The sequence below is a fragment of the Pan troglodytes genome, chromosome 10 (genome assembly GCF_028858775.2).
Source record: "Pan troglodytes isolate AG18354 chromosome 10, NHGRI_mPanTro3-v2.0_pri, whole genome shotgun sequence".
NCBI classification, from domain to species: Eukaryota; Metazoa; Chordata; class Mammalia; order Primates; family Hominidae; genus Pan; species Pan troglodytes.
The window spans coordinates 29,650,750-29,672,263 of NC_072408.2; the positions used below are offsets into that span (position 1 = coordinate 29,650,750).

General features: G+C 41.0%; 1 protein-coding gene and 1 long non-coding RNA gene across 21 annotated transcripts in view; one reads left to right on the plus strand and one right to left on the minus strand.

Annotated features, from left to right (window-relative positions):
* GRIP1 (glutamate receptor interacting protein 1) overlaps positions 1 to 21,514 on the plus strand; it is a 716,800-nt gene that overhangs the window by 677,750 nt on the left and 17,536 nt on the right. For 9 of the 18 annotated variants that reach the window (XM_054664158.2, XM_016923073.4, XM_016923074.4 and 6 more), the window contains 4 exons: positions 6,919 to 7,075; positions 9,070 to 9,181; positions 9,294 to 9,338; positions 14,446 to 14,679. In XM_054664158.2, coding sequence (XP_054520133.1) covers positions 6,919 to 7,075; positions 9,070 to 9,181; positions 9,294 to 9,338; positions 14,446 to 14,679 — 548 coding nt within the window. The remainder of the gene's footprint in view (positions 1 to 6,918; positions 7,076 to 9,069; positions 9,182 to 9,293; positions 9,339 to 14,445; positions 14,680 to 21,514) is intronic. The other 9 variants (XM_054664159.2, XM_054664156.2, XM_054664157.2 and 6 more) reach the window with 1 other exon arrangement.
* The window catches only part of LOC129136626 (uncharacterized), a 29,062-nt gene continuing 11,541 nt past the window's right edge, over positions 3,994 to 21,514 (minus strand). Inside the window, exons 3-7 of one of the 3 annotated variants that reach the window (XR_010148275.1) lie at positions 18,327 to 18,433; positions 13,953 to 14,061; positions 12,025 to 12,122; positions 11,559 to 11,723; positions 4,854 to 5,091 (exon numbers count right to left, since the gene is read on the minus strand). This is a non-coding gene — a long non-coding RNA (uncharacterized LOC129136626). Of the gene's footprint in view, positions 5,092 to 11,558; positions 11,724 to 12,024; positions 12,123 to 13,379; positions 14,617 to 18,326; positions 18,434 to 21,514 lie in introns of those variants that run through there. The other 2 variants (XR_010148277.1, XR_010148276.1) reach the window with 2 other exon arrangements.

A 21,514-nucleotide genomic window follows, 5' to 3' on the forward strand; every position in this document is an offset into this window, starting at 1 on the left:
AATTGAATTCTAAACTTTATGAATATGAACCAACACTGATTAGTTCACTTTTCTAAATTAATGCTGGGTATGAATTAAAAGCTACAAATATTAATCTGTATTAGTACAGAAAACCAAATATTACAAGGTTGGAATGTTAGAATTTTACAAATATCCAAGGCATAGTTACCCTAAAAATAAAAATCATCCTATCAAGATTCCATCTACTTTCAGAAATACCTACTTTCCTATTTTCCACTTGTGCAAATAAAGACCTATTTTTTATAAAGACCTGTTTTCCATTATGCAAATAAATAAAACTAAACATTAATATCAGTGAAAGGAATCTGGACTAAATTTTATACCTCATATTAGGATACAAAGTGTAAGATCAGATATGGAAACCCAGATGTAAAATAAAGAAGGAAAGAAGAAAAAGTTGCCAATTCTAAACCAAAGGAGGCCAGGCATGCAGGCCCACATCTGTAATCCCAGCACTTTGGGAGGCCAAGGAGGCAATCACTTGAAGTCAGGAGTTCGAAATCAGCCTGGCCAACATGGTGAAACCCTGTCTCTACTAAAAATTCAAAAATTAGCTGGGTGTGGTGGTGTGTGCCTGTAATCCCAGCTACTCAGGAAGCTGAGGCAGGAGAATTGCTTGAACCTGGGAGGTGGAGGTTACAGTGAGCCAAGGTCATGCTGCTGCACTCCAGCCTGGGTGATAGAGTGAGATTCTGTGTCTAAATAAATAAATAATCCAAAGGAGAAATGACTTAGGACCATACATTTTATTTATTTTTTATTATTTTATTTTTTGAGACCGAGTTTTGCTTTTATCACCCAGGCTGGAGTACAATGTTGCGATCTCGGCTCACTGCAACCTCTGCATCCCAGGTTCAAGTGACTCTCCTATCTCAGCCTCCCAAGTAGCTGGGACTACAGGTGCCCACCACCACGCCCAGCTAATTTTTGTGTTTTTAGTAGAGACGGTGTTTCGCCATGTTGTCCAGGCTGGTCTTGAACTCCTAACCTCAGGTGATCTGCCCGCCTCAACCTCCCAAAGTGCTGGGATTGCAGGCGTGAGCTACCGTGCCCTGCCTGAGCCACCGTGCTTGGCCAGTACATTTAAAAAACATTATTTCTTTTTTCAACTTATTTATTTTATCAATTTTTAATTTAAAAGGTAGTTTCCAATATTATATGTGTATTTCATGTGCTTACACCATCATTCAACAACAAAAAAAGTTTCATTATCTATCTGGCAGTTGATTTTTTCTTACGCCTGGGCTGCCTCATTTATTCCCTGGCTTTTAAGCTTGACTCCTGGTATAAAGGAATATTCCTCAGGGCCTGTTAACTTTTTATCAGTAATGGCAACAGGTTTGCCTTTTACCTAAACATAATTTTCCTCAGATATTCCCTCTTTTAAATCATGGTATCACCAGCCAGCTGTATCAGTTAAAGGTCAAGTTTAGCTGATTTAAAGATTTTCTTCTACATACAAAACAAAATTTAAATGATGGCATTTAAGCAACATCAGGATTTATTTTTCCCATGGTGTCATCAGGACCCAGGTATCTCACTCCCTCTACTCACTTAGCATCTCTGATGTGCCTCCATTGCCACTGCCTTTGTTTCAGGCCTGATGAAATATGGTAACTCCTTCCTCACTTATCTTCTTAACTTTGAGCATCTTTTCCCACATTTCTATCAATAATCTTTAGAAAAACCAAATCTAGTCATGCCACTCCCTTAAACCAAAAAAACCCTCTTTTGATGGTTATCTATTGTTATAGGATAAAGTCAAAGGTCTTCAGTTTAAAACACAGGGTTCTTTGTAATCTAGTCCCCAAATACTTTGTCAGTCCTTCTGCTGACACTTCCTTGCAGTACCTTTTAGTACACATACCGGGAATATCTCGCAATTCTCTAAGCAAGCTTTGCATTTTGGTATCTTGATAACACTAGGTATTTTGATATGTTAATTAACCTCTTAATCGGTTTCAAATCCATTGAGAAATAGAAATGAGAGTCAGCTATGGATTAAAATATCAGCATTTCATTTTATTTTTTTGCTAGAAAAAGCTGGATTGGTCCTGCAGCCAGAATCAGGATAATTATTTTCCTACCCTCAACCTAAGTCTAGACATTTAAATTTAAATAAGACGCAAGTCAGATCTACACAGCAAACCATAACTGAACTGATTACCAATCAATGAGATTAGGTTCAGCTGAAGAGAACTGAAAACTAATAATACATCAACTTACATTATAAAGAAACAGGCACTTCGAGCTGGTATGTAACTCCACAGTGTCATCAGAGGCCCATGCTTCTAAATATTTCGGCTCTGTTATGCTTAGCACTTGACTTTCATCCTTGGGGTCACCTCATAGTCCAAGACAGTTACTGGGGCTCCAGCAATTTCATTTGCATTCCAGACAGCAGTAGCAAAGATGTAAGGAGCCTTCTCAGAAGTCCCCTTAGCTACGTCATTGACCAGAACATTTCACTAAGTTGCACTTAGCTTTGAGAGACCTAAGAAGTATAGTTTTAGTCTGAGCAATAATTTGCTCACCCCGAAACTGGTATTCTGGTACTAAGGACGAAGAAGAGAATGAATGTTCTGATGAGCAACAGGTAGTCTGCCATGGTTATCCAACTGCCTAGTCATGCCTTTTCTTGCCTCCATCAAGCTCAGAGAGCCCCAAGATTGTGACCCAGGCTTGCTTACCGCACAGCACAGCAGCAGTGGGAGAGAAAGCGTCCAGAGAAAGCCAGGAATGGGCTGAGTGACATGCCCAATGTTCTTTTCCAAAACTCACCAGTTGGGTAAATCACATTCCTCCTACGGGGAGGAATAAGTACACATGGTAAGAGGGCCCAGAATATTCCTGGAATACTTTTCCCTTCTTAGGAGTAGAACAGAGACCCACTGATAGAATTGAGGACCTGTTTACCCTGACTGCACCTTTACCAGGCTCTCTTCTACTTGGCCAATACTGTCTGTTGTTGTTGTTGTTGTTGTTGTTGTTGTTGTTGTTGTTGTTGTTGTTTTTGAGACAGAGTCTCGCTCTGTCGCCCAGGCTGGAGTGCAGTGGCATGCCCTCGGCTCGCTGCAACCTCCACCTCTCGGGTTCAAGAGATTCTCCTGCCTCAGCCTCCAGAGTAGCTGGAACAACAGGCATGCATCACAATACCCAGCTAATTTTTGTATTTTTAGTAGTGACGGGCTTTCGCTATGTTGGCCAGGTTGGTCTCGAACTCCTGGCCTCGAACTCCTGGCCTCAGGTGGTCCACCTACCTCAGGCTCCCAAATTGCTGGGATTACAGGCATGAGCCACTGTGCCCACCATGTACTGTCTTACCCAACAGTTCCAACTAGTAAATGCTGACCTGCTATCTAACTGCAAGCTTATATGTCATTTTTCCTTTGGCACCCTTCATGACCCACCTTCCAATCCCCAAACCTGTCTCTGTCCTTCCATAGTAGTGCATTAAGACTAAAAGGATAACACTTTCACATGCTACTAGAACTCACTTTCTATGCCTCTTTCTTCTCCTTCTCCTACACATATACCAAACAATGCAGTTTTTGAGGACAGGAATCAGTTTTATTTCCCTTTGCATTTTAATTCCTGATATATAGTATCTGATACTTAAGAGACACCCAAATGTTTACTGCATTAATAATGCTGAGACTTACCTCTTTTCCTTGTCTCCCTACTTTAAAGATAAGGAAACTGAGATCTTGAGAGGTTGAAGGGCTTAGTATATAGTAACAATGGGCATCTGCGTTCATTAAAACCTCCTTGTGTTCTAGGCACTTTCATAAGGTGTGCATTCATTCTTCTTCATTTTCTTATCAACCTGGTAAACTACCTATTGTTATCCCCATTTTACACTGAGGTTAATTGGCCAGGCTGTGAAGTGAGGAAGTGGCTGAGCTAGGATTTGAACCTTGGTCTTTTCTTACTTTTATTAAGTTTTATTTATTTGTTTATTTATTTATTTTTGAGACAGGGTCTTTTTATGTTGCTCAGACTGGTCTCGAACCCCTGGGCTCAAGGGATCCTCTTATCTCAGCCTCTCAAGTAGCTGGTATACAGGTATGCATAACCATGCCCATTTACTTTTCTTTTTTGGAGATAGGATCTCACTTTGTCACCCAGACTGGAGTGCAGTGGTGCAAACTTGGCTCACTGCAGCCTCAACAACCAGACTTAAGCAATCTTCTTGCCTCAGCCCCCCAAGTAGCTGGCACGCGCCACCATGCCCAGCTAATTTTGGGGGGTTTGGGATTTGTCTTTTTTTCTTTGTAGAGATGGATTATTGCCCAGGCTGGTCTCAAACTCCTAAGCTCAAGCGATCTGCCTGTCTTGGCTTCCCAAAGTGCTAGGCGTGAGCCACCGCACCTGGTCAACTTTTCTTACTTTAATCTCTGGGTCAGCATAGCACAGACTAGAGAAGAGCTGGGGTCAGGTTTTCTGACTTTACATTTCACCCAGAGATTTGAATCTTATCCCCTTTTCTTTCTCTGCTTTGTTGTAATGCAATAATCATTTAATAGTGCTTATTAAGACAAGGCATCCTTATTAGAGATACACATGCCTTTCAAGGTTAGCAGTTTCCTACTGATGGTGGTGCACATCTGCTCAAGCCCATTCTTGCACTCTTGCCTAAGTCTCCAAGAACTACTTATTGTACATACAACAGTTGGAAAGAAAATCAGTCTAAAATGTTGAAATTTCACCAGGGAACTCAGTGGTCATTGGAGTTAATGTTTATCAGAAAAGGATACTCCAGGAAGACACCACCAATTAGTATTGGCTCTTTGAAAGGTTGAGGGTTGAAACCAGTTAAAGAAAGTGAGGTACAGGCTTCCCCAAACTCTTTGTATTATAAAAGCTGAGACTTCATGTATTTGGGGTTGGTTTGATTGGTTCAGAAGGGGAAAATGGTTAGTCCATCAGAGGGAGCCAGGATGAAATTCACAGCTACTTAGTTCCCCTTCAAGAGAAGACACATCTGTGTTTCCTTAAGTCAACACTTTTGACAGAAAACTGCATTCATAAGACTTCTTCCCAGATGGCTAACCACACTTCTGCAGTTATCTAGGAAAAAGAGAATGAGACATTGAACTGTAAATATTTCCTCTGCTCCAAGGTCTTCTAATCCTTGGTGTCCTAAAATAGAAGGTTCTTAGAGTATTTCCATCATGTGGTGGTAGGCATTGCCCTGGGTTCTTAAGATCAAATCCTTTTGATCAGAGAGTATTATCCTTCAGATATCCTGCTCTGCTTGGGCTTTAAACTAGTAGCAAAAATGGCATTAGAGGCTTCGACAACAGGTGGAGAGAAAGTGAATGGGGAAGAGGAAGCAGGGATATCATGGAGACAGAATCATCTTACATGATCAGGCCATTTAACTGTACCTGAAAATGCGGGCACAGGTCTGTTTGCTGTATTAAATGATTTAAGTACAGTAAGAAACACATATCATATTCCAAGCCAGCGCATCCATGTAAATACACATGCACACACACAAGTCACAACCTGAGGTAGTGGATGAAGGCGTATGTGATGATTACAGCACAAGCTATGGAGTCAGACCTACAATGGAGCCCCAATTGAACCCCCAAAATAATTTTAAAGAACCATATACCCCATCACCTACTAAAAGTTGTTGTCTAAATGTTTTTCTCACAAAATGTAAATACTTGCAAAGACTATAATTTCCAGTTTGTTGTAAAAATGCTTTAAAAATATTTCTATCAAAATCTTGGAACTACAGCTTGGAAATACTTTTGTGGAAAGTGTCCATTACGTAACATAATTGCCAAAGCCATTCCTCACTGTCTCACCCATCAGGCTAATCAGATGTAACTCCCTGCTGGAAAAAAGTCAGCATTTTGCAATTCAAATAAACAATAAACGCAGCAGGCTTCTTATCCCTGACATCCGTTGCCCTTCTGAATTCTCTGAGGCAGCATGAGAGATGGACAAGAGAGAGGGGTGAAAGCCTTGCTGTGAGTTTGTGCCTGGTTGAAATAAGGCCTTGCTCCCAACAGACCTCATCACAGGAACAAGTCTTTCCCAAATTATCCCTTGAATTGGCAACTAGGAGTTTATATCCCAGGGCCCAAGCACTTTCAAATACTTGAAATGGGGCCGGCACGATGGCTCACACCTGTAATCACAGCACTCTGGGAGGCCGAGGTGGGTGGATCACCTGAGGTCAGAAGTTCAAGACCATCCTGGCCAACATGGTAAAACCCTGTCCCTACTAAAAATAAAAATAAAAAATTAGCTGGGTGTGGTGGTGCACTCCTGTAATCCTAGCTACTTGGGAGGTTGAGGCAGGAGAATTGTTTGAACCCGGGAGGAGGAGGTTGTGGTGGGGCGAGATCGTACCACTGTACTCCATCATGGATGACAGAGCAAGACTCCATCTCAAGAAAAAAGATTTGAAATGGATGAGAAATATGTCTTTTGTTTGTAAAGTGGCAGGAGTACAGTTGTGAAAGAGGAAATGAGAAGGGAGCACTAACTGGCAGATCTCAGCTAAGCCAGTTTGGGGAAGAAGTGCATCTAGAACTTGAGGATCTGAAAACCGATTATCCAAAAATTATGACTTGAACTCCCAAGAAAGTTTGCAAATAGCCTTAGGTACTTGAAACCACTGTTCTAAGCCGTCCGTGTCCTCATCTGTAAAATGCAAATAATAGGAGTATCTACCTCCAAAGATGGCTCTAAAGAAGAAAGATGGCTCAAAATGAAGTACTTGGTGAAGTCTTTGGTGCACAATAAGCACACACTATGTGTTCACTATTGTTATTGTCATTGCCGTTATAATTTGACTCCTCTACTGGTTAACAATGTCATTTCTCAATGGGTTAAGTAATCCTTGGGCCCAATGCTAACACCTTGTTTATATTTTAGGCACTAGTTTTCAGGCCTCAGGATACAATTTCAACACCTATGACTGGAGGAGTCCAAAACAGAGAGGCAGCTTGTCCCCAGTCACTAAGCCTCGAAGCCAGACTTACCCAGATGTGGGGCTGAGTAATGAAGACTGGGACCGGTCCACAGCCAGTGGGTAAGGTTTTCAACCAATGCTACCTCATCCAAGATGACCGCATGGTCATGTGGGCAAGATTTGAACTTCTGTACTTCCAGTGGCACATATTGTTAGTATGGGCTTCTTAAAGCCACCATAATCATCCATGCTGGCCACATGGCAGGATTCTAAAAGCTGCCTGACCAGTGGCAACCTGGGCACCACACAACAGGGCAAGAGCTGGATTTCCCCTAACGAAAACAGTAGTAGCACCTGGGGAGAAGCTGCTTCTATAAACGTTGCACTCCCTTCCTTATGACAAGTAGGTCCCCCTCCTTTATTTTATTTTATTTTTTTATTTTTTTATTTTTTGAGACAGAGTCTCACTCTGCTGCCCAAGCTGGAATGCAATGGCAAGATCTCGGCTCACTGCAACCTCCATCTCCCAGGTTCTAGCGATTCTCATGCGTCAGCCTCCTGAGTAGCTGGGATTATAGGCCTGTGCCACCACATGTGCCTAATTTTTGTTTTTTAATTTTATATTGTATTACTTTTATTTTTTATTTTATTTTTTGAGATGGAGTATCGCTCTGTTGCCTAGGCTGGAGTGCAGTGGTGCCATCTCAGCTCACTGCAACCTCTGCCTCCTGGGTTCGAGTGATTCTCATCTCAGCCTCCCGAGTAGCTGGGATTACAGGCATGCACCACCACGCCTGGCTAATTTTTGTATTTTTACTAGAGATGGGGTTTTGTCATGCTGACCAGGCCGGTCTCGAACTCCTGACCCTCATGATCCGCCTGCCTCAGCCTCCCAAAGTGCTGGGATTACAGGTGTGAGCCACTGTGCCCAGCCTATTTTTTATTTTTGAGACAAGGTCTCACTCTGTCACCCAGGCTGTGGTATGATCTCAGCTCACTGCAACCTCCACCTCCCAGGTTCAAGCAATTCTCTTGCCTTAGACCCCCGATTAGCTGGGACTGCAGGCACCTGCCAACACGCCCAGCTAATTTTTGTGTTTTTAGTTATTTTTAGTAGAGACAGGGTTTCACCATGTTGGCCACGCTGGTCTCAAACTCCTGACCTCAAGTGATCTGCCCACCTAGACCTCCCAAAGTGCTGGGATTACAGGCGTGAGCCACTGCACTGGGCCCCTCTCCTTTCTTTTAAAAGTTAGTTTCACATTAAGTTACTTTTTTTTTTTTAAAAAGATACCTCATGGATCCATCTTTTCAGCAAAGTATATTTTACCATTTTGTTCCTTACCAAAACATTTTAAGGAAATTTATAAAAACTAATAGCATTTGGTTTACTTATAATGATCTTTAAATAAGTGAGAAAAACACGTTTCTCTCTTAGAGAAAAATTTGATTTCTCGTTCCTTGTAGATATAGCAGCTGAAATACATTTCCGACGTTCCATCCCATTCCAACAGGGCCATGTGGCTGCAGCCCATTTAGCAGCAGCCACAAATAGTCTGAAATCCGGTAGTAAGACCATGGACCATCCTTTCCATCTTCACAACACTGCATTTCCTAGAGTGTCCCTCTGCTGAAGCTCATACTCTTGGAGGGCACAGGTGGAAGAAAGCCAGATCCAAAATGACTCTCTTTCTATATTTTGTGTGAGATGAAAGAGAGATATTCTGAATCCAAAAAAAAAAAAAAAAAAAGGGCGGGTGCGGTGGCTCACGCCTACAATCCTAGCACTTTGGGAGGCCGAGGCAGGCGGATCACGAAGTCAGGAGATCGAGACCATCCTGGCTAAAACGGTGAAACCCCGTCTCGACTAAAAATACAAAAAAAAAAAAAAAAAAAAAATTAGCCAGGCGTAGTGGCTGGCGGGCGCCTGTAGTCCCAGCTACTCAGGAGGCTGAGGCAGGAGAATGGTGTGAACCCGGGAGGCGGAGCTTGCAGTGAGCCGAGATTGCGCCACTGCACTCCAGCCTGGGCGACAGAGAGAGACTCCGTCTCAAAAAAAAAAAAAAAAAAATGTCTGGCAAGTTCCTAACCCAGCCTGTGTTTCTTGACAACAGTTTTGCAGGGGCTGCCGATAGTGCAGAGACAGAACAAGAGGAGAACTTCTGGTCTCAAGCGCTGGAGGATTTGGAAACCTGCGGACAGTCAGGAATTCTGAGAGAACTGGAGGTAGCCTTGGTCCTGCTACTTACTTTTATTGTTTCTACATTCATTTTTTTTGGTCCTTTTAAGTTTGCATTTCTCACACCAGTTCATTTAAAAGCTTTAACCCTTTCCACAGGAGAAAGCTGACAGGCGTGTGTCTTTGAGAAACATGACTCTCTTGGTAGCTACCCTTTATGTTTATATTTTTGCTTGTGAAGCTGCCTTCCCTACCCCCTTGCCTTCTGGACAGCAATTTGATTTTATACAATGCAGTCAAAAGTATATCCCCATCTCCACCCCTCAAGCTTACTGACTTGTGGCTTCTGCCATTGCTCCCTGCTAACCCTGATTGTATCTGTTTCCTACCAAATCGCTAAAAAGCGAGCTAAGTCTCCCAGCAGCGGCGCATCCCATTCTCTTAGTTGCTTTAGAAAGGTTTCTTTGGCATGTTTTCATTTGTACCTGGAATAGAAATTAATGTGATCGTTAAGAGGAACATAAGAGGAAATTTTATTTTACTTTGTTTTGTCCTTAAAGTAGATGACAATGCAGCTGGTGAAAAAGGCCAGTCTATTTGATAAGCAGCAAAAATATTACAGAGTACATTGCTGTTAATTGTAAATCCTGATTCCATCTGTATTAACTTAGTGTGAATTCAAGGAAGAACGAGATGGAATGTAATAGCTGAACTCCTGGTGAGTTCTTTAATCAAAGCCATGAATTTGCTGATGGTATTCACACTTTAGTCTGGGAAGTCCTGGACTGTTTCCTTTTATGTTCTTTTAAATTTTCTGAGCTGTAAAAAATAAAGTGGCAAAAGTCTCATTTTTATTTTGATGTCTTATGAGGTCCCCAAGTCACCATAAGGAATGTGAATGGCATAATGGGGTGAAACTCTTGCAATTCTAAAATGATTACTCATCTTTATATTATTTTGCTTCTCAATTGCATGTGTGGATATTTTATGTGATTCTAATGTTTGTGAATCTGCAAAGAGAATTATAAAGAAAACTATTAGTTTGAACTTGTAAACATCATAGTATTATCTGGCATGAATTGCAGCTTCAGAGCACAGTTAAAGGTCCTGGACGTGGATAATCCTATAAAATCTAAATGAAGTAAGATGTTAGCAATGATTCCTTTTTATACAACTTTCAAAAAGAGCAGAATGCTTAAGTATCAGCTGGCTTATTTAAACCTGTACCACCTTCTGCATGTAGAATGATGAAGAAAAGTAGCCCAAACTGAATAACGAGCACAATTCACAATTCTTGAACATAGCCCTGCTTTTGAAAGCACGTTTTGACTCATCCTGCTTTTTCATTGTGCATTTTGATATTTCCCTTTTGAAGAAAAAAAGTTGTTTTTCTAACAGCTTATTTTACATTAGGCAAAAAGAAAATGATGTAAAAAGTGATACAATGAGTTTCTGTTTTCACCCAGAAATTGAGTTATCTGATGAAAACAACATCCATCAGTAAGAGTAGATGTTATGTTGCCACAGCCTATGAATTTGCTGTGACATAGCTCCAGACAGATGTGGCCCTTGACATTATTAATGCAGAAAGCAAATGAGTTGAATTTATAAGCCAAAGAGAAATTAAATCCTCAACTAGGATGAATGATTGGCAAATTCATAAATTAGTTATATTTACACTTTTATCACAAAGAATATTTATTTATTGGTTTAAATGAACCCCATTCCCTTGATTGGAAATGCTATTATACAAAAATATTAGAGCTAGATTCTTGCATATTAAATTTACATCCAGCATTAAAAGTTAAAGCACACTATAATACTAATAAATGTAGAAGGTTAGCTAAGATGAAAGATGATTACAATTGAAATGGAAATGAAAATTAACTTACTAATCATTTCCCCTATTGCTAGCAATAATTTAGGTTCAACTTTAGCACTGAAAAATGTATAGTTTTAACAAAGGAGAGAAATTTGAATGAGTCTTTGGACAAGTTTTTAACCTCTCTTATCAGATATTTCTTCTATAAAAATGGGAATTATAATGAGCTAATAATTATGTGGCACTTAAGTATTCAATAAAAATTAACTATTAGTATTTTTGCCCTTTCTTGATTAATGATCACTGCTTTAACTATTTTTTGTTTAGCATAATATAAGAAGAAGGTTTAACTAAATGTCAGATAGAGAACTCTAGGCTGCCTTAGGAATAATATACAATTATGAATTATGGCAAATGAAAACAGGTAATACATACTCTTGAGACCAAAGCAAATCCTAGATAATTAAAAATAATTATTTTTTAGCTTTTTATTTTAGTTTTTATATTTGTTTTACCTTTTATGTTCCTTCTTAGATGCTACCTAAAGTTCATTTTAAACAAAGCAATCAAACTTTGATTACTGTACAGATTCACATACTTACCTGAAAATGCGAACCAAAGAATTAGTGATAGTATCTTATTTCTTCCATCAGAACCTTTTCTAAATCAATTTGTAATTTCTTCTATGGCAGCTAAGACTCATCAAAGCAAAACTGTGGTCTCTCAATTGTAGTGATTGTTTTACTTCCAACATGTGTCCTGTCATTCTCATGAAAAAATGAATATTAAAAAATGGATGTTAACAAAGCAAACAACTGGTCTAAGTAGGTAAAAATAATAAATGGATGGTCAACATGGCAAGAAAACAACCACTGAGTGCTGTCAGATACACTAGATTAAACATAGAAATGGGGCAGGCGTGGTGCCTCAGGCCTGTAATCCCAGCACTTTGGGAGGCTGAGGCAGGTGGATCACCTGAGGTCAGGAGTTTGAGACCAGCCTGGCCAATGTGGAGAAACCTCATATCTACTAAAAATACAAAAATTAGCCAGGCGTGGTGATGGGTACCTGTCATCCCAGCTACTTGGGAGGCTGAGGGAAGAGAATCGCTTGAACCCGGGAGGTGGAGGTTGCAGTGAGCCAAGATCACATCACTACACTTCAGCCTGGCAACAGAGTGAAACTCCATTTCAAAAAAAAATAAAATAAAATAAACATAGAAATTATATACATGAGTAAGTGCCATAAAATAAGGAATATCCCATGACACCAATGAAGCCAGTAAAGAAAGGTTTCAATCAACTTAAAAAGGGTATTTATCTGAAATAAACTGTTGTATAAATAGCCCACACTTGTTTTTAAATGCTAGGCATCTTTCTACCTACTAAAAAGGAAGTTTTATATGATTCAACCTAACATTTGACTGAGAAGCACCAAGCAGTCAAGAAAGAGAGTTCTGGAGTCAGAGTACTAGAGCTCCATGCCCAGGCTCTTGGGCAAGTTGCTTAACTTGTCCACGCATCTCTTTCCTTTACTGAAATGAGGATGTATGGTAATTTTAATATCTATTGTATAGGGTTACTTATGTATTAAATGATATTCTACATACAATCTGTATGGGACTTAGCACATGTTAATGTTCAGTGATCAGCAAGTCTCTTTACAGTTATAATTTTCTTTTTCAAAATTATCAATGAGATAACTGATCTAGTCAAGATATAGTCTACTTGTTTCATTTCTTTTTCAACAAAGTTGTTAGATATATGCACATGTGTGCCAACACTTGGCTGTTGTTCAAAGATCTTGTTAGTAGTGTGTGTATAGCTGAACACCAGGTGAATTTGGGAACTATGAAATCTTAGAGACGTGACAGATGAAAACTCTACTCACTTTGCAGTATTCCCTCATGATCAATAGTTTTATAAAGTGCCCTCGGCTCATTTACTACCAATGTGACCTTGGGTGAGTCAGCCTCTTTGTGCCTCACTCAGTTCCTCACCTATAAGTTGGGAGGAATGGCCAGGCGTGGTGACTTACACCTGTAATCCCAGCACTTTGGGAGGCTAAGTGGGGTGGGTCACTTGAGGTCAGGAGTTCCAGACCAGCCTGGCCAACATGGTGAAATCCATCTCTACTAAAAATACAAAAATTAGCCAAGCATGGTGGCGCATGCCTGTAGTCCCAGCTACTTGGGAGGCTGTGGCACGAGAATTGCTTGAACAAAGAAGGCAGAGGTTGCAGTGAGCCAGGATCACACCACTGCACCCCAGCCTGGGTGACAGAGTGAGAGTCTATCTCAAAAAAGAAAATAAATAAATAAATAAACAAATAAATAAATAAATAGAAGTAACAGTGCCTACCCCATAGAGTTGTTGTGAGGCTTAAATGAGTGACTACATTCAAAAGACTCAACAAGTTAAGTTGCGGTTACTTTTAGCATCAGTATTAATATAAACAACTAAATCACATGGCAAATGGAACTTGTTTTCTGTCCCCATGGTATCAGGCAGATTTACCAATGCTAGTTTACCTTTATACTATTATACCCAGGAGTACAGAACTGGCTACAGGCATATTTTCAGAATTTTAGCATTCTCCAACCATGAGAAATGAATATCCACTACTTGATATTGGTTTCAAATTCTTTTTTTTTTTTTTTTCCAGCTCTGAGCCTTATTCATCTTTGGTATCTAATCTTGTCATTGCTTGTGAAGTATTCAGGGAAGAACATATTTGAAACCGAACAAACTTCCCAATTCACTGGTAACATCCAATTCAAGTCCTACTGCTTGTGAGCAAAAAGTTGAATATAATAACATAATAAATGATTATTTTTACTTTCTCTGAGGATCTTATACAAAGAGTATTTCTAAGAAACACTTAATCTGTACCAAATAATATGGAGACTTAGCTGGTCTACAAACTTTGGGGACAGGCCACTTGGCCAAAGGAAAGACAATATACAGTCTAGATGAAGCGTGGGAAGAACCCCTTGCCTTTATATCAGTCATCGCTTTCCAGCCCATTGTTAACTGCAGTTGGAGATAGAGGCAGCATTGCAAGTACAGGCAGCCTGGTGTCCATTGAGAAGTTCTTAATTCGTTTCTGTAAGATATATTCAAGGTGGCCTCATGAATCCCATCTGTTAGAGCCCACTCAGTGGAAAGTGAATGCTTAAAATGTAGTTTACAGTAAGCAAATGTTAGAGCATTTCAATTTGCCTCAAAACTGCCAGGGGTGGTATTTGATTAAATAAACTCAATGGCTTAAGTACTTAAATTGGATTTGAGATGTGCATTATAAATGTCACTTGCAAAGCATTTTCCAGACTTTCATAGTTCAATTAGTACATCCATTTTCCAGCCTTTGGTTTTGCCCTGAAGAGACTGTATTTTTACCTCGCAGAAGGAGAAATGTGCTTACTGTTGAGCACCAAACCCTTTCCTTAGTCCATGGCTTAATTGTTTCTAAAAATTGTCAATGCCACAGGCAACAATCATGTCGGGGAGCACGATGAGTTTGAATCATGAGGCTCCAACACCTCGCAGTCAGCTGGGGCGACAGGCCAGCTTCCAGGAGCGCAGCAGCTCGCGGCCGCACTACAGCCAAACAACTCGGAGCAACACCCTGCCTTCAGATGTGGGTAGGAAGTCAGTAACCCTGAGAAAAATGAAACAAGAAATAAAGGAGATCATGTCTCCAACTCCTGTGGAGCTGCACAAGGTCAGTAAGCTTTCTCTTCTTTCCCTAGGGTCAAATTTGGCAGCCATTCTGCATAGCATGTACGCCAAGATGTAAGCAAGGCAATGGTATCCTCCTATGGGCTCAGCCAAGCAAAGAAGCTTAAAAACAGATCTTCGGAGACTTTGTTCTCAAAATACAATCTCTGGGAGGTTATCCTGAAAAGCAGGGAAAACTGGCTTTCAAGAAATGTATTTATCAAAAATGTATTTATGGTGGCTGGGTGTGATGGCACATGCCTATAATCCCAGCACTTTGGGAGGCCGAGGCGGGTGGATCACTTGAGGTCAGGAGTTCAACACCAGCCTGGCCAACATGGTGAAATGCTGTCTCTACTAAAAATACAAAAATTAGCCAGGCTTGATGGCAGGCACCTGTAATCCCCAGCTACTTGGGAGGTTGAGGCAGGAGAATCACTTGAACCCAGGAGGCAGAGGTTGCAGTGAGCCAAGATTGTGCCACTGCACTGCAGCCTTGGTGACAGAGCAACACTCTGTCCCAAAAAAAAAAAAAAATTATTTATGGCCATAATCTTCTTATAAAAATTTGAGGCTCCAATGTCACACGGAGCTTGCATAATTAGTTTATTATTCCAATCTCATTGGAAGGGGAAAGGATTTTCTAAATGTCATACACTCATAGCTTCACAGAAAAAGGGGTTCAGGTTCAATGCAGGGAGGCTTAATCTTTCATTATAGACTTGCAGTAGATGATTATGTTGTTCAGGAGACATGGAGTTCTCTCCAAGATGTGTTAGATGTCTTGGGCCAGGATAAGGCAAGCCCTGGCTATGTTCTGTCTCTAATTGTCATAGTTGCCTCACTTTGCTACATGGAACAAAACCCACTCTTGCACACAAAGCTGAATTCAAGATTTGCTGGCAGGGTTAGCCAAGGCATATGTAAGTAACAGTGTTTGTGGAACCCTAGGCCAAGGAGAGCAATGGAGGTCTAGTTTCCTTTTCTAGGGTGAGTGCTTTATTTTTTGTTAATATATAAGGATGTATAAAATGGTAACAATCTCATGCCATCTTTCTTGAGAACCAAGACATTTTTTGTGGTTAATAATCTATTAGCTAGACATTCGTTACCTTACCCAGAAGAGCAAATAAATGTCAGATTCAGAGGAGGCAATAGGCTAGCTACTCGCTTTTTTCCTCTAAAGACCTCAATTTCCCTAGCCACCTTATTAAACCTAGCTATTTGTTTTGCAACTGACAAGGATACTGTGAGAGAAAGGATAGTATGGGAAGTTGGGTTCTGAACTTTGTGTTCCAATCCTGGGTTCATTCTTTCACCACTCACTCCTCCATTCATTTAATACCCATACTGTGCATTAATTCACTCAAAGAATGTATTACAACTCCCCAGGGAGTACGGAGTCTAATGAGGAGACTGCCTGGGAAACAGTGGGAAGATAATGGCATCAGTCCAATGACAGAGGCAAGCCTGGGCAGCCTTGAGGGTGGGCCCTAACCCACTATCAGGGGACAGAAAAGACTTCCTAGAAGTAGATGTTGACTATGCAGAGGAAGGTAGAGGATGGGTGGGCATTCCAAGCACAGAGAAAAGCAGGTGCAAAGGGGTGTCAAAGATTGTGGTGCACTGAGGGAGGGGATGCAAATATTCTAACATGACCGGAGTCTAGAATTGGAAGCTTGTGTGTTAGGAGGAATTACAGACTAAGAGAAAAAGCAAAGACATTTCTGACATGTTAGGATGATGACCCAGGTTTAGGCCCCAGCCACAAGTTAGCTTGTTTATCCAGTTACCCTAAATTGATGTGTCTGATGGGTAAGTCACATATCCTAATATACTAATTGACATACACCATTAGGCTGTAAGAAGTCCAATGGTGATTAAATTGCGGAAACCACATATTCAGTCCTAAGTCTGCTGTACCAAGAAGACGGCTGGCACCTGCGGGTTCCCTCGGGTACCTGTGAACACTGCCTTCCCTTCTTCTGTACAGTTCTGTTCCCCAGAGAAACAGGAGCCTGCTTGATAACCCACCTTCCTTCACCCCAAAGAGAATCCATATCAACACATAATGAGTGCCTAGCAAGTGCTATGTACTTTACATTCTCAGCCCTCACTTATACAGGACAAATAGCAAGTATAAAGCAGAGTCATTTTTTTCCTCTGGAGTGAAACAGTTACCTCCAAGGAAGAAGATTATTGATAGCCCAGGAATACAAAAGACCTGTTTTCTCATCCCTCCTTCACTGAAAGCATTTAGCAAAGATAATGACAATGAATTGGATGTGCAAGTGTTGTTATAGCCGAGGTTTAAAATGGCTCTGCTAAAAAAAAAAAAAAAAAAAAAAAGATCTTGTTAAAAAGAAAAAAAAAGTATCATCCACTTACTGGCATAATGAATGGCTGTGGATGGACTGGTTGGAACATTTGTGTGGCAGTGTGTGAACTGTAAGATCCTGAGATCACAGACACGCATGAGCCAAATTGACCTTATAAGTAGGATGCTTCTTTTTTCCTTCACTTCTGTCATTTTCTCTAAATGATGACAATACATACATGTCCCATGAAGCTTCACTTTTTTTTTCTGAATTGATCCCCAACAAAATAAGACTCTAAAAAATAAGTGGTGTCCTAGACATTGTAAGCCCCCTAAAATGACCTAGTTAAGCAAAGATGCAGCTGAGATGCCTGTGGCCAGATACTATGGAATTATTGGAGTGATTTATGCTCACATCTTGGGTATCTGTTTTTTTTTTTAAGGAATTCACTTACTCTGATAGACCATCCAGGATGTTTGTTAGTAGGCACACCCTCCAATTTTGAAGTGCTGGAGAGGAGATACGGTCATTACAAAAGCTGCTTAGAGCAAAGAGTGGTAATTGTGTGTGTGTTGAATGTGGGTGTCTTTTGAACACTGAAAGACTACCTAATGTCATGAAAAGACACAGTGACTTGTTAAAGGAATGGAGCTCTCTTCCCCTGGGGTACTACTAGCCTGTATTAAACCTTTGTGAACATTAGGGAAAGGTACTCTTTTGCGGTGGTGGCATGGATAAGGGAGCCAGGGAATGAGAAAAACACCTTCCTTAAGTTGAAGATAACCCAAGCCACAGTGCACAGCTGGTTTTCAGTCCCCTGAGCCTCCTTGGTACTCTTTTCCAAATGGACCTAGTGGAGGAATTCCCAAGGGGCTGAAAAGACCAGAGTGGGGAAGCTGGGAGAGATGAATAGCACACTGGGCTAAACATGCTTGGCGTTATTTTCCTGGTGCTATCTTTCTGGTGGCTCTTTCTCACATGGTTAGACTGTATGCAGGAGAACAAGTGGTGGAACTGTTCATATCTAGACCAGCACCTGTTAAACCTTATTATTTTCACTATAAGTTAGATCAAGATAATATGAATGAATGGACAAGGATCTGTGCCATTGCTGGGAGGAAAAATAGCTAAAAACACTCCAGCTCCTGCAGGTGGGTTACTAACATCATCTCCATACAAAAAGAATAATGCATTGGCTCACCTTCCAGCTTCTGAAGTCTCGACCTACTCTCCAGAGTTTGCCCCTCATTTTCTGCCCATTCCTTCCTGCCACTTCTCTTCCTCCAGACCTTTGGAAGGTCCCCAGGTCAGAATCTAAAGGGTTTTCACTCACTTCTCATCATCTGCTGCATCTGAGGCTCCACTGGGATCTTGGCAAGCCTTCCTTCAAGTTGTCCATATTCATTCCTGAAGCTGAAAAGCCAGTTGTCATCCCTGACACTGGAGAACAAAGAAACACAGTCTTATATCCTCTTTGTAGACATGGGAGGGAAGTGGAGCTGGAGTGATTTGGAACTCAGTGTGGGGATGGAGAAAATGATAAATGGGTCACAGGGAAGTGATCTTCATGTCCGTTTAGGCCACTGTTTCTCCAACTTCCTCAGCTGGGTTGCACAGTCTGAAATATATTGTACCTCACAATTCACTACACGTGTATACCCACACTCATATATGTGAATGAAACTAAAAATTGACTGCACAGTATACACTGACATTTTTCTGATTTTTCTTCTGTTTCTTTTCAAATGCTAATCTCACTAAGCTGACTTCAAGACTTATTAGTAGGTCTCAACCAATAGTCTGAGGATTAAAGCCTTAGACAGTAGTTTGGAGTGTGAACCCCTGATGACCTTTTCCATGGAGTGCTTGTTAAAATAAGGGTTCCTAAGCCCAGCCCAGACTTACTGCGTCAGCACTTTCAGGGAGCATGGGCCAAGAATCTACATTTTAGCAACCTTTTCAGTGGATCCTTTTGCAGAATAGAAATTAAGAATCACTCCCTTAGGTTTTGCTAACTGGAGGTGATAACTGTTTCAGTGAAATCATAGGCAACAGCTGGGTGGCAGGGTACAAAGGAAATGAGGCTGCATCTAAGTAAGGCCCTGGAGCTTCTGCATTTTATCTTTCAAATGAATTCTGGTTTGTACTACAGCTTATCACAGATTCTCTCTCTTCGCAGATAAGGGGCCTGTGATCTCAGCTACTGTTCATTGATAACCCTTCTTTCCCTTCTGAAGCTTAAATATCCTTTGGTGTCCACTTAATCTGTTTCTGAAATGAGTTCTGGCCTCACTTCTTTGTACACCTTAAGGCAGAACGATTTTTTGTAGATGGAAAGTTCTCCACGTGCAGAGCATTTGGACTTTTATAAAATTCATATTGAGGCTGGGCACAGTGGCTCACACCTATAATCCCAGTACTTTGGGAGGCCAGTGCAAGAGGATCGCTTGAGCCCACAAGTTAGAGGCCAGCCTGGGCAATGTAGCAAGACCCTATCTCTGCAAAAAATGAAAAAATTAGCCGGGCATGGTGGCTTGCACCTGTAGTCTAAACTACTGAAGAGGCTGAGGCGAGAGGATCGCTTAAGCCTGGAAGGTCAAGGCTTCAGTGAACTGTGATTGAGCCAGTGCACTCAAGCCTGGGTGACAGAGCAAGACTCCCTCTCTTTAAAAAACAAAAACAAAAACAAAAATCATATTGACATTTCCTTTTGCTTTGTCATTCATGCTTTTCAATAAAATTATACTTCTTAATTGTATGCAGCCATTTTTATCTTCTTACAGAAATGCTTTTAAAAAATGTTGCAGCATCTGCTTTTATTTGTGGCTGCTGGTGGCATGACACTTGGACATTTCAGTCACTCACAAGTAACCTCTTTATTTTTCACAGCTGCTTTTGCTACCATCGCCTTTTCCCCCCGCCAAGTTCAGTTTGCATTTTGAACATTTTTGAGTTTTCCGAGAGGGGAGCTTTGCTCTGCTTGATATGATAAAGTTGTTTTGCTCCTTAGAAGGAGTGTCATTTTCAATGTGTATAATACCAGCTTCTTTTGCAATATCTCTCTGAGTCAGGAACAGGCTCAGCCCTCGGAGGAAGTATGAAATGGAAATATGTATCTTATTCTTGCACATGCTTCTTTCTTCACAAATATTTGGAGTCAGCTCTCAAGGTCAAATGAATCCTCATGCCAGGCTTCAACTTTCTCCAAATACCTAGTGTAGAATTGTGTACTGTGGAAATCACTGGAAGCTAAAAACAACACATTGAATATATGAACTTTTTGTTTTTGTCTACCACCCTTTGCTAGATCTGCTTCTCTTTCTTCAGGCAAGGAGTGATAAACTAGAGAGAACATAGGCTTCCTAGTCAGGCAGACCTCGCTTGCCATGCATTAGCCATGCCACTTCCATGAGCCACAGTTTCCTCACTTACCAAAGAGGGAGCAGGGTCACTTGTTATCAGAAGAGGGAGACTTCACAAGATAGCATTTTTTTCTGGTAAAGTCACCATCATTCCATCTTGCCTCAACCTTACAGGGTCAGAAACTCACACAGTGAGACTTCTTCAGCATCCCAGACTTCAACAAGATCCAGATGGCTGCCATAAAGCCACCCTAGACATAAGGTTGTATACCAGAATGAGAATCCATTCACAAAGAGAAGTGGATGTGTGTCTAGTGACCAGTCACTTATCAGTTTGACCAGCAAATTCTCTCCCTGTAGAACCAGGGACAGCAAACAGAACATTATCAGGGGAACATAGAACTGTGGAACAAGGGTTGGAGTTTGGCTTGTATGCTTTAAATAAATAATGGCATCCAGCCCTGACCATCCTCAAAATGTATCATTTCCATTAGCTTCCCTTCTCTATGATTCTGTTAAGACACAAATTTTAAATGTAAAAACATAATCTTTTTTGGGAGGGAGGTGAGGGATGAAGTCTGGCTTTGTTGCCCAGGCTGGAGTGCAGTGGCACGATCTTGGCTCACTGCAACCTCTGCCTCCCAGGTTCAAGCAATTCTCCTGCCTCAGCCTCCTGAGTAGCTGGGATTACAGGTACACACCACCATGCCCGGGTAATTTTTTGTATTTTTAGTAGAGACAGGGTTTCACCATGTTGGCCAGGCTGGCCTCGAACTCCCAACCTCAGATGATCTGCCTTCCTTGGCCTCCCAAAGTGCTGGGATTAGAGGCATGAGCCACCATGCCCACCCCAAAACCATAATCATTAAAGTTTTATTTTATTTTAAATAGTCACATAATAATTATATACATCTATGGAGTACAAAGGGATATCTTGATACATGTATACATTGTAGAATCTATACATGAGTAATTAGCATATTCATGACCTCTGTAAGTCAGAGAAGATGACTGAGACAAGTCTCAGTCATTTTTACTTTGCCAAGGTTAAGGACACGCCCTGGGGAAAAAGGGACACATACCACAGGAAAAATCTGTGATCTGTGCTTTTTCCAGAGAGGGTCTGTGGGCTTCAATATTTAAAGGAAAAAGAGTAAAG